This window comes from Physella acuta, unplaced genomic scaffold (genome assembly GCF_028476545.2).
Source record: "Physella acuta isolate Inbredline_101_S28 unplaced genomic scaffold, ASM2847654v3 ptg000793l, whole genome shotgun sequence".
NCBI lineage: Eukaryota > Metazoa > Mollusca > Gastropoda > Physidae > Physella > Physella acuta.
Genome location: NW_026732311.1, coordinates 417,910 through 431,371, shown reverse-complemented (window position 1 = coordinate 431,371; position 13,462 = coordinate 417,910). Strand labels below are relative to the sequence as shown.

General features: G+C 32.1%; 1 protein-coding gene across 6 annotated transcripts in view; it reads left to right on the top strand.

Annotated features, from left to right (window-relative positions):
• Positions 1 to 13,462, top strand: part of LOC131951004 (la-related protein Larp4B) — a 30,556-nt gene extending 17,094 nt beyond the window's left edge. For 5 of the 6 annotated variants that reach the window (XM_059313247.1, XM_059313243.1, XM_059313244.1 and 2 more), the window contains 10 exons: positions 249 to 497; positions 865 to 945; positions 1,991 to 2,097; positions 2,187 to 2,981; positions 3,239 to 3,298; positions 3,770 to 3,812; positions 3,905 to 4,018; positions 4,296 to 4,660; positions 4,746 to 4,932; positions 5,084 to 13,462. In XM_059313247.1, coding sequence (XP_059169230.1) covers positions 249 to 497; positions 865 to 945; positions 1,991 to 2,097; positions 2,187 to 2,981; positions 3,239 to 3,298; positions 3,770 to 3,812; positions 3,905 to 4,018; positions 4,296 to 4,660; positions 4,746 to 4,932; positions 5,084 to 5,482 — 2,400 coding nt within the window. In that variant the 3' untranslated portion in view covers positions 5,483 to 13,462. The remainder of the gene's footprint in view (positions 1 to 248; positions 498 to 864; positions 946 to 1,990; positions 2,098 to 2,186; positions 2,982 to 3,238; positions 3,299 to 3,769; positions 3,813 to 3,904; positions 4,019 to 4,295; positions 4,661 to 4,745; positions 4,933 to 5,083) is intronic. The other variant, XM_059313246.1, reaches the window with a different exon arrangement.

Here is a 13,462-nt window from a genome sequence, read left to right as displayed (position 1 = left end):
ATTATATTTCTAAAACCTCATTTTCTCTGTATCACAGAGAATTTCTTTCAGGATTGTTTTATAATATTGCAATGTTTAGCAAACTAGAATCCAGATATTGCACTTCATCAAGAAAAAGTCAAACAAGCTCATCTTTTCTGAAACCCAGTGTTCACTTTCTCCTAATTTGATAGTGTAGCCAGGTTAAGAGTTTAAAAATGACAGATAAATTTGATCATAGTTTAAAGTGTTTAATTTTTTTTTTGCAGTGTTGTATAAAGTCATCTGGCACAATGGCCGCCGCTGGCTACTTTCCCTCATCAGAGGAATCTAACCAAAGAAGAATAGCACATCAAAACCAAGTGACTGCGCAGGCGGCTTCTGTGAGTGTGGCAGCTGTACCAGCTGTACCAAATGCACTGGCTCAGCCACAACAGCCGCAACCTTTGGTACACCAGTATAGTCCAGCAGTCTATCATTCACTACTGCCTGGATCACCAGGGATGTATTATCAACAGGTATGTAGTAACTTCCATTTTGAATGTGGAACAAAGTAATTTCAGTTTGTTTGCAAGAGAGTCTTAGATGTGGTTGTGAAATTACTTTTAATATAAGTATCATATGAATACAACAGCTTTATGATAGGACAAACAATTCCGTCAAGAAAGCTTAATTATTTATTTTTATGTGTTTTCATACACCTAGTAAAGATAAAAAAAAATTTTAAACCCTTATTTTAATGGAACTTCAAATTTAGCTTGGAAGTTTTCTTAGTGTTACAAACTTAATGTCATCACGCCCCTTTGCACATTAAGATGCTTAGTGTAAATTGTATCTGACACTTAAAAAATGACGCTTTAAGAATTCTTCCTAATTTATTTTCAGGCCGCAGCTAATACATACATGCAATACATGATTGCTCCACAAGGTTGGTCTCCACAAGCACCAGCAATGGATCCAGGAATAGTGAGTATTGAGGCCATCTGTATGGCGTACAGGCAGAGACGAGCGGCTAGCCAGCAGGTAGAGCTATCCAGGCATGACACACACCACAAAGCAGCATGGTGTGCTCTGCTGCAGTGATGATTAAAACTTCTTTATAAATAAAAGAACTAAGTAGCCAATGAGAGTTGTATACGTCCTCATTCCCAAGTCATAATATTAAATGAGCATCTTTGAATCCTTATTACCTTTTAATTCTCTTTTATTGGCCTGTATACCTTTACCGAAGTTTTTTTTGTTGTTGCTAAAACCAATCTTATTTTAAAACCAAGTATTTCTTTTTTATGTAATTTTATATATTTTTATTAAATGAACTTACAAAGAAATAAATTTAAATTGTTTTACTGGACCTCATCTAATTAACATAAGCCCCCCTTCAAATTCATATTTCTTGTTAATAACAGGGCATAATGTCTAATTTGATCCAGCCTGCTTTGTGTGTGTGCTTGTGACAGCTACTGCCCAACTAGCACCTGATATTTCTGTGACCTTTTATTGAAATAATATAATACATATTTTAAAATAGTGTTTTAAAATCTATATAACAAGCATGTAATGAAATTCACAAGTTAAATTACATTTTTTTAAAACTAACTATTTGTATTATAAGGATATCTTCAAAAAATTTAAAAAAGATAATTGACTGGAGTTTTCAGTTAAAGATTTCTTGATACAATGGGCATGTTTTGTCCTAGCCACAAATTTAATAAAAGGCCTTTTTCTATTTGAAATCATCGAACACATTGCATGCTGATTCTTGGTTATGTAGTCAGATTTTTCATTTGCATCTTATATAAGTTCTTACTATTTACAAAAAGAATGCAATGGAAAATAAGTTTGATAATGGTAATTTCAAAATTTTGTTTTGTTTTGAAGTCAAATAGTTCCCAGATATAAATAGTAAAGAAATATTAAGCTGACTATATTCCCAGTGACACTACTTGGCTTTCATTAGCTAAAACAATCTGTTATAACTATTGTCAAATTGAATGTTGATTTAATATTTCAGATAATGCAAAGCAATGGATTGCAGCCACAACATATTCGCACTCCCAACATGGGTAGGCAACATATGATGCCTTCAGCTGGTGGCACACAAAATCGCTATAATAACAGGTATGTAGTGAGTCGAGGTTCACTGATTTGTAGTTTTTTTTAAAAACTGTCTTCTTTATTTAAATTATGTTAATACATTTTTATAACAGTGGAAGAGCTCAGCGTAACAATCGTCAAACTTTGGAAAGAAGTGCGTCAGAGAGACCCAGTGATAGGCCATCAGTTTCTGTTGGAGCAGGAAATTCTAGATCAAGTCCACGCAATGCAGATGGCAGCAACAGTGCAAGTGTTGTTCAACAGGGCGGAGGCTATGGACAGAGGCGCTCTAGAGATGATGGGCCCCAGATGATGAATCCTCAACAAATAGTTGCAACGCAACACCAATATGTTGCACACCAGCAGCAACAACATGTTGTGACGACTGGATCTGCTCCAATCGTAAATCCTGCTGCAATTGAAGCCAGTATACAACACTTTCAGCAGGCTCAGTCCCAGCAGCAACACCCCCAACAGTTAATAGTCCCAGCTCCCATGACTGTACCTTCACCAGTCCCCTCAATCCCTGCACCACAAACTAGCAACCCTCCCTCTATAGCCCAACAGCAGATGCATCATAGTCAGCCACCGCCACCTATACCAGTCCAACACCACCATCAGCCACAGCAGCCTCATCACCACCACCCACAGCAACATCAACAAGCTCACCACCAGCAACAGCATGCCCCCAGTCAGCACCATCCACCTCTAGCTTTATCACAAGCACATCATCAACACCCCCAAAATGTTCATCAACAGCAACACCACCACCACCAGCCGCATCATAACATGATGCCACCCCCACATAATTCTCAGCAGCATCAACAGATGCCCCCAACACAAAGTACACATCAGCAGCATCACCCACAGCAGCACCAACAAGTTCCTTCTGGCAACAGACTTGACAGGTAATTAACACCTTATTAGATGCTTTATATGCATTTCATCTCATTGTTTATTATATTGTAGAAAGTACGGCACCCTAATAGCATATGACCATGCATTCTCTGGTTACTTTTTATACAAGTTTTATTTTATTTTACTTGAAGCTATTTAACCCTTTACAGTCATATGCGGCCTCTACCAACAGCTAATTCTCTTTTGTAGTACAGTCCAATGTGTCTGTATTTGCTCAGACTGTGTATAGTACATTTTTTACTCCTAGTATCAAAAGTCTCGCTGGTAACAAGATTTTTAAAGTACCGATGGAAGCGGAAAGTAATAAGTAATAAGCTTTCTCATTGTTTTAACAGTTAATTATCTACAAAAACTTTAAAATTAAGATCTTGTTGTCTAAAATCGGTTCAGTACAATTATCTAAATTAAAAGTAATTAAAATGCCTCTTTCATAGGATCAGGCTTTATTTATAATGTAACAATACAATTATTAAAATAATAAAGTAGTTCCAATGACTACTTTGAATTTGTTTTTTATTGAAATATTAGAAGTGACGTTTTGTTTTTCTGTGAGCAATGTTATCTTTATTATTATTAAATTATTAGACTTATTCACCACATACATAATAACCAAACTATTTTGCTGTAAAAATGAGTTGTGTTTTTGGCTGGTCATGCAGAAAGTAAAACAGTTTTTATGCCCGGACTGTAGAGGGTTAAACAATAATTTTAATTTGTTTACTGTTCTGAATGGTTATATATATACACTATAATAAAGATGTAAATTTATTTTGTTTAGGAGGAATAAAAGAAACAAAAGGGAAGACAATGTTAGAAATCAGGTAAGATATTTATTTATAACTTGATCACCATACAAAAAGGTAATATGTGATACAATTTAACATTTTAATAATTTCCTCTAAATTTTCTGCAGCGTGGAGGTGAACGCAATCCATCTAACAGAGCAAATTTTAGTTCACAAGCTCCTGCTGCTGCTGATAATTTTACTATGGAAGCTAATTCCTTTCCACCTCTTCCTGGTGCAGCCGTAGGTTTATTTTTCTAAACTTAATTTGTTTAAATGCCTTTGTTTATTACAATTATCAAATCTTTTATTTAATTTCATTAAATATAATTGAATAGTTGAATGTGTCTTAACTTGGTAAAAAGTTTTACATTATGTTGTGAACTTCTAAAGCACATTTATTATTTCAATACATACCAATCTGCTGCCATTTTACCAATTTTTTTGTACTATGTCATATATAGTTTGGAACTTCAATAAAATACACATACTGAAATTAAAATACTTCTTATTTTTACAGAATAGCATAACTAATTCTGAGATATCACTAGAAAGCAGAATGTCAGATATTGTTAGAGGAGGGAAACCCCGTACCCCAGCCTCCAGCAACTCAGGATCACAGAGAGCACCATCAACTACGCCTAGCCCAGTGGCAACACCTGCCCCCGCTCCTGTTATATCTTCTGCTGTTGCTGGTAGCACCCATTCTACCTCAGCTACAGACTCTCAAGGTGGCGATGATGGAGATTCGGTTGCTGATGAAGATGCCACATCTTCTTCTCAGGAGGAGATTGATACAGATAGTATTTCAACAGATACTAGATCTGTACGGTCTGAACAGCTACCTTTATCTTCAGAACCCTTAGGAATTCCTACTCAATCAAGGTACTGCTTTTGTTTTTATAAAATAATTGTTCACTCGCATTGGAAGTTCTTAACCTAAACCTCCTGTTAAATTCTACCAAACCAGGTCTCAAAAAGCTAGTACTCCAGTGGCAACCCCTGCTATAGTATCAGGTCAAAGACAGCCTGAAGTTAGACAAGGTCATGGTCAGAATATGGTTCAAACCAGGGTAACTCAACAGCCTCCAGCACAACTTCAACAGCAGACTCAAGCATTAATATTACCCTCGCCTGCTGCTTCCACTTCGGCTATTGTATGTATTCTTTTTTGCAATTAATCAGTATAGATGCTTGCTGATGTATTGACTTTACAATAAGACCACATTTCTGTGCATTATTAATTTGTAATATCAGGAAAGATACTGTAGTTAATTATAATCATGAACATTTTTTCTACTTCAACAGGAAGCCCCCAAGCCATCCTATGCACAGGTAGCTCAAAAAAATCGTGAAGCTGCTAATGCTGGTAACACTAGTGAAAATATGCCAATTGGGGCTTCGCTCCCAGCTGCCAACTCAGGGACTCCTAATGGGCCTACTTCGTCTCAAAATAACACAACCACAAGCGGAGGGGCCCGTTCATCTAATCAATCCTCCAATGCCTTTCGTGAACAGGGAAATTATCAGGGTGGACAACAACAGGGCCCTCGTTCTGTCCAACGTGGATCATCCAAAGACAACATGGCAAGAAATGAAGGGCCACCCCAATCATCTCGGCCACCCAATGCCAATCGTAGAAACTCTAAGGAAAACCGAACATCTAACAGATTTGAAAAAAGGAAACCAGATACTCGTCAAAAGTGATTCTAGTCTATTCTTTCCCAACCAAAACTAAACATACATTCAGCCTACATCCTACAGAGGGTTGTATTTCTTGATGTGATACCCTCAGATGAACGTGGCTTTTTGTGTTATTTAATAACTGGTTTATCCCCATCATTGTTGAGTGTCCCATTGTAATAATGGTTCACCCAGAGATTGTTTCTACAGCCATCAATTTGTTAAGTGCTGGGAAAAATTGTGAAGATGAGGATATTAGTTTTGATGGTGACATATTCAATGCTTATGCTTTAGGTGTGTTTCGAATTATTTCGACTATGATTGTGCGCAGTTTACAGCCATGGGATTACATAATTGGTGAATTTCTTTCTAGTTCATGTCATCCTGGATTTCTGTTTGAGGAAATAGTCAGGAATTTGCCCAGCTTGTGTGTGCAAATAGTCAAGACTTTGCCCAAATTATGTGTGCTTTTTGTGGATTTTATTGATGTGGATGTGTTGTCTGCGACACAAATGGGCATTTATTTTCATTTATGCATCATTCTGGACTTGGCTTATTTTTGCTTAGAACTTTCCTTTGATGTCAGAATCTTTTTGGCAATATGTAAATATATTTGCGAATATGGCTATATTTTTTTATGGTTGTCGCAGCATCAATATTCTTCTTTGAGACTTTGTGATTATAATTGTAACATTTGTACTTGTAATCAGAACTCTGAAATAACAGGTGATGGTGTTGTGATGGTAGTTGTTCTGAGCTGTCACAGGGTTAGTTGCCATGTAGGTTTCACACATTTTTTACTTACCTTTAAAAGTGGTAACTAAACAGATGGAAATACCTGTTGATTACTAGCTTAGAGGTGTCATTCAGAATAAACCTGTGAGCAAATCTCTGAAGACAATGCATCATATTTCAAAAGCTATCTTGCAGCTATAATAAACAGAGATGATCCATGTATTTAGTGATCATTTCTAAGGTTACTTGTTAAAAGTGTGTGGAACTGTGATTCTTCCTTATTTCTTTCATTGAGATTAAACCCTGCTGCAGATCTTCACAACTCTTATTTGACTGTATCTTTGTTTCCGGCTCATCCTGTAGATGTCATAGTGTTAAGAATATTTGCTTTACATTATTTTTCAATATAAAAATATATGTAGACAGTATAAATATAAACTATATCCATATATGGAAACACATTGCTTGATGGCCAAATATTTTTATAGACTTTTCAATTGTCTCCAGTATATTTGAAATGATTGGGGGACTAGTAAAAACTTAGGCATCAATGTTTGCACATTTACTTATACTGAAGCTATAATCAGAATATGCATTTGGATGTATGCTGTTAAGTGTAGCGTGCTGTACATCACCAAAACAACAGATAAAATTGCAATGTTTCACATTGTAGGTACAATGCATGTAGTCACTGCATATTTCATATGACCTTAAAAGTAATATAAAAACCTGTCGTACTATCACATAGCTTTTGATTGTAATGATAGCGGCATGGTTATTTTTTTTTTTTTTTTTGGCTTTTTGTTTATCATTTCTTTGCTTAGAATGAGTTTATCTTTTGCTTTGCTTAAATATTTGAAGGTTTATGCTGCACTTTGTAATATTATATGCACATTAATTTAATATCCCTGGAGAATTTTCCCAAGAATCTAAAGCAGATCATCTTTTTGTTTGTTTATGTTAACTACTTCATATGTTACTATTAGATTTTTTTTTTTTAATTATGCTAATTTTGTGTGAAATTGTGGGTACTTCCTCCAATATTTTGTAATTTTAAAACTTACATTTTTAGAATGAAATGTTGTTCTACAATAGTTGTTAAAAATTTAAGTTTATATCTTTTACTTTATCTTCAATTATTTTAAAATATAATGTAGGAATTAGACATTTTAAAAGAAGAGTGTTAATTTGTTGACAGTAAACAAAATGTGCTTTTATTATGGTGATATGAACAAATCAGGAACAAACAGAGTGATTATTGCCACTATCAAAGTTATTTTCTTGCTAAATTCTGTAATTATTCTGTGCTTCTAAATAATAGAGAAATAGCCTGAGGTGGTTATGTAGACATTTTATTTCTCCTATGATAATTTAGTATTTCTCCTATGATAATTTAGAAAACTAATTCTCTAAAAAAAAATTACACCAATGTTGAAAATAGTAGCATTTGATGTTTTTCTATAAAAGCATTATCAGTCTTTTGTTTTATTTTTTAAAAATGTAGTTTTAAAGAGCTTTAAAATTAATTGTGAAAATCAATGTACATAAATATTTTCAAATAATCACTGATGTAGTTTTCATTGTTAAATATTATTTCTGGTGTTGCTGTAAGATATCAAAATAAGATAATATAATCTAAAATATAAAATTCCCTAAATCACAGCTAAAAAAAATAAATTGTACATGATTTTCTTTCTAACCAGATTTTTTTCATACTACATAATCTTTTCTTATACTTTCTAAAGTCTTATTTATTCACAGTTAAAATAATCATTAACTAAAGCCTTAATTTATGATAAATTTAGGGTTTTAATACATAGCTTTTAATAGTATTTATCCTATTTGCTTTCCTCTACTTAACTGTTTATTTAAAAAATAATAATTTCAAAATGGCCTGATCATAATTAAACAAACCTTTTTTAAAATGTTGTAAGGGGGAGGGGAAATGTTTCAATTCACTACTACAACTCAGCTTTTGATCATAATAAAAACATAAACGTATCACTATATAGAAATGTAATTTATAGTCAGGTTTCAATACAATAGTCACTAGTCCTGATATAACACTCCCCCTATCCCCTATGCTTCCATATTGGTATGTATAGCTAATGTTGATTTTAATTCTTATTAAAATGCCAACTGTACATAATGGATTTTTAATATTTCTTATAAACAGGAAAATGCTTTCAAAATAAAAAAAACAATGTTTGTAAATATAGTAAGTTTGGTTATATGTATTATTATGAGTGGACACATTTTCAATACGTTCATGCAAAAATTATATCCCCGCCCACACAGAATTGAACATGTTGATATTAGAAGTGTTATTTCATTGAGTAAATGAGCTTTAGGGGTGACACTAGCTCTGGCTGCATGATGTGATTTAATATGTTCAATTTAAACATTTGCTGTTGTTAAACCCTGATTTCATTATTTTATTTAGTATTGCAAGATGCAATACTTTTATTTTATTGTTCTACTTTCCCTTATTCTGTCAATGTTATGTATTATAAAGTTACCTTTTTTTCTTACTGTAATAGTAGGGATATTATTTTGAGGTGTTCTCAGCAAATCATACTAGTAGTAAAATACATCTGACTTGAATTAATAGTGTGTACCATAACCTTATGGCAATGATTCAACATAAACACAGCAATGTTCTATGAGTCTAACACGCTAATAATTTGCACTCCATTATAATCCAGGTTTATTTTGAAATCATTTATTATGATGCTCTCTGATCTGTGATCATTTTTTGTCTCCCATATTCAGTCAAAAATTGTAGTCAAAATCTTTTTATCGGTAGAGGCTCGAAGGGGGGTGGGGTAACAGAAAAGAAAAGTAGAAAATAGAACCTAGATGTAATATTGGATTTTTTTTTTTTTTAAATTTCAAAACTTCTTAATGTGATGGAGACCATACAAAGCAGTGAAACCATTCCAACACCGAACATCATAACACATCTAGATCCGTAGCTTGTTGCCCACATCTCGATCAACCTTAAAGTGACATGTTGGCACATGTATCAACAATCCCCGGTGCAGAGGCTTTTTGCCAACAATAAAAACTATTTGTTTTTTAAGTATCACTTGTGTGACTGTTAAATCATTCTACGGAAAAGGGTTCTTACTTTACTAATTTGGACAGGTTGGTTTCTGTTGGTTTTTTTTTTTTTAATTCCTTCAAAACCTGAATGCATATTCAATATTCTAGATTATTTTTACTTTCATCATTTTAAACTAACTTGTAAAGAGGTTGGATAGACAGTGCTTACTTAGCCTTTAAAATTTCCATGCTCTGTAAGTTAGCTTGATTTTCATAATCTGAGAATAAAGGTACATGACCTGCAGACCAATTCTCATTGGCAGTCATTTCATTACATAGATGCTTAATTTTTTTTTTACGTATGATGAGGGTAATCTTGTTCATTGCTAATTAGCCTTAAGGTTAATAGGTGGGCTTTATTTTAATTTGCAAATGTATATTTTGATAACAGAGGTAAATGAAAATTTATCTTTTAGTTTGCTATGTATTTTCTTTTAGTTCCTCCATTCAACATGCAATAAAATGTATTAATGTTCCATTCGCTCAAAGAAAGCGAAATATTTTGAGCTGAATTTAATGAATGCACTTTTTTCCTGCCACGTTTGCTCAGTCAATTACATTGTAGATGTATAAAATTATTACATAATTATTTTAAATTCATTCTTTTTAATTTATGGCGTTTGTGAGATATCAACAGGTTCAGCTACAAATATCTAATAGCCATACATTGTTTCTTGCTGCCATTAGAGATATTTGTTGACAGAATCAGGTTGTGACATCCTTCAAGTTAAAATTACAAACTTTCTACTTCTATAGTTGGAAATGGAGTTGATAGTACCTAATAAAAATTTCAATTTTGTTATCGTGATCTGGTCAGTGGTCATTCAGCATTATTTATGCATTGAATTTCATCTAATTGTTGATTAATCAGTCCATTATTTTAAAATTGTTTTTTTTTTTCTTCTGACTCTAAAGAAATAGATAAGCACATACTTTATTTTTTGGTTTAGATAGTATAATGTTGGTAACGGTAAAAACTTCATTTCTTGTCACTTATGCAAGGCTGTAACTACAAGTAAACTATTTCACAGTTAAATATATTTAAATTCATATCAATTTATGTTCATTTTGTGGGTTGTAAGTCACTATCATTTAACTGCCATTTTTTTTCTTTTGGTATGTGTATTTTAATAGAATAATTAGTCATATCTTTGCAAGTGAAATTTGAACTGCACGCAGTATTTTACTAACTCCTTGAGTTCATTAGTTTATGAATGTTTAGATAGAGAGAATTTATTACTTTGAATGGTAAGTAAATTATATCTACATCTCAGGTTATTATAAGATACTGACACATTCATCAATGTTTTCATCATTTAGGAGTGTGTACGACCTATAACCTCTTTGTAGAAGCAAGGAAAGAATGTAGCAAACAAGTAGTGTGATGCAGGGTGGCAATAATGGCACCAGGCTATCTTAGCAATTGTATGGCTCCACAAGAATATTTGGGCATTAGTACTTGAAGTCACATACTGAAATTTTTCATGTAAATGATAATTTTAAAAAACTGCCTATTTTAACAACATGAAAGAAAATAAAGTTCAACTTTGTCAAAATAAAATAAAAATAGTGTATAAAAAATTCTACCGGACATTTCATTCAAAACTATTAACCAGTATTAAGCATTATTACTTATTAAATGTTTTTTTTTTTTTTAAATGATTGAAGTACAGTTAAAAATTAACCAATGCTAACTTAAAATTGTTGTTAGCTTGATTTTTAATAATCATTCAAAAGAATTTTTTTTTTAATCAAAACAAAACTAACATAATTTTAACATTCTTTGTTTTTGTGTGGTTTCAGATACTTTCGCCCAACTTGTTGTATTGTAAATATAAAAAAAATTAAACAAAAAAAAACTATTTCATCATCCAACTTTTCATCCACAAACATGCCCCTCTTCTTTGCTTGCTTTATTAACAACAAATTGTTTTACAAACTTCAAATTGATTGTGATAATGTTGTCTAGAAATGAAAGATGGATTATGTAGAAGTGTGAATGCCTGAAGGAAATTAAGAAGCGGAGTGTGTTGACAGTTTTGATTATTAATCTATAAATCCGTTGAAGTAATATCATAGTGCTGTCCTACATGTGGTTAACATTTATTTCACTCACATTTTGTGAAATTGGAAATTCTGGAAAGAGGGGTGAAATACTGTTCAATATAATGATTCATGTACTGAGTAACTGGGTGATCTCATGCTTCCCTTGACTTTCAGCACTCTTCCATTCATGTACAAGATTTTTTTTTTTATTATTTCTTTATTTAGATTAAGCATAATGCTGCCATTTTTTTTTCTTTCCTTAGTAATACTTTGTTTTCTGAGAAGGAAAAAATAATTCTGACTTTTGAATTTGTTCTTTTAAGGTGGAGGATTGTTCACACAAAGTGGGGAGGGCTGGGTTTTTTTGAGTCTTAGAGAGTATTAACTGGTGTTTTATTGTCTCATGGTTGGTACCATTTTAGCATATTTATGACTTGTATGTGCGGCCATCTTAACATAAAGAATGTACATTTGAAATTACCCTTAATTTCCTACGAGGTTTTTATTTACCTTTTTTTTTTATTTGTGAATGAAAATAATTTTTGCAGGAGCGCTTTTGGTATGTTTGATTGCATATTATTTGTCTAAATGTTTTCAGGGAATAAGAGTGAAATATTTTTTTTTCTTTCCTTTTTTTCCTTACCAGTTACATTGTTACTTTAATTTAAACCTTTACAATAACTATTGAGTTAATGTTAACAACATGCAATGTAAGAATGAGAACATAAAAAAAAGTTATTTAAGGTGAGAAAATTGAATCTATATTAAACTCTAGCACAGTATTGATGAAGATTTTTCTGCAAGGTTTATTTTTGTTAATGCAAGAACACTGATATTTTTTAATTTATTCAGGTAAGATTAATTTTGAGCGTAAGTTCACTTTCAACAGCAGATACTGTGTTAGATTTTTGTCTCAAGACTAATTTCACAATAATACCCCATGTGCATATTTGGAAACATAACTTTGCTAAAGCATGCTTTGTTGTTTCACATTTTGCCCTTGTATGTTAAAATTTGAAACATGTTTCCCCAGTACTTGTAAATAAGTTGGTTTATTTATTTCTAGGTTAAAATATTTCAGTTTTTCTTCTCATAAAATAAAAAAAATTGTTCAGTATTTGTTAGCTTGTAAATAATGCTACACAGATTTTTATTTTTGTCTTGGTATGAAAAAAAAAAAATTATGTACCACTTATCTGCCACCACCACATAACATTTGTTCATCACTTTGGTTTGTGATAACCAGAAATGTCACATGACCAGAAGAAATGTCACACGAGATTGACGCTTCGGCCCGGTCGCGCAAGCATTAAGTTGAAAACTCAATCTTGTGTTTCCATTTTCTTTACATTTGACATAAAAAAAATTTCTGCCCTAACTTTGTACATCCAGTTATCATATCAGGGCAAAAAAAAAGATTGTTTTTATGTATTTGTAATACTTTTTTTTTTATCAATTTTTATTTTTCTATAATTAAAATTAATCTAAATGATGTAAAATTGTTTGCTAGTGAAAATAGAATTGCACCATGGCCTTGTAATTGTTTCTGTATATTTTGTTAAATTTAATGAATGGTGCACAATAATTACTGTTTCAGAAACCAAAAATATGTTTAAAAACAAAAAACCAAACTGGTAAAGAAAAAGTTTTATATCAAGTTTTAAAGTTATTTCTGTATTTCTATTAACTGTATACAGTTTTTAAAGTAGTAAAAGCCAGAATTCTCTTAATAGTCTGTTATTCTTTTACTTGCAATTTAAAAAAAACATTTTCCAACCTGTGTTTAGTATATTCTTTAAAAAATATTTTTTTTGTGCTTGTTTATCATTAGGCAAGAATCATTGTCTAACCCAATAGCTGTACAAAATGTTTTCAATTTGTGGTTGGTCATTGATGTACATGTAATGTTTTGTTCTTTTGCAAAATTTGACTATTTGTAGAAGATTTATTTTTTTAGGTTAGATTTTAAACACATTTTAAATTAAAAGTTATGCTATGGGGTATATTGTGAAATATTTGAAAAAATAATACTGAAAACTAAAACTGGAAATGAAATTTTTACCTTTTTTAAAAAAAAAATAGGGAAGTGAACCAAATTAAAATTAATGTAATACAATT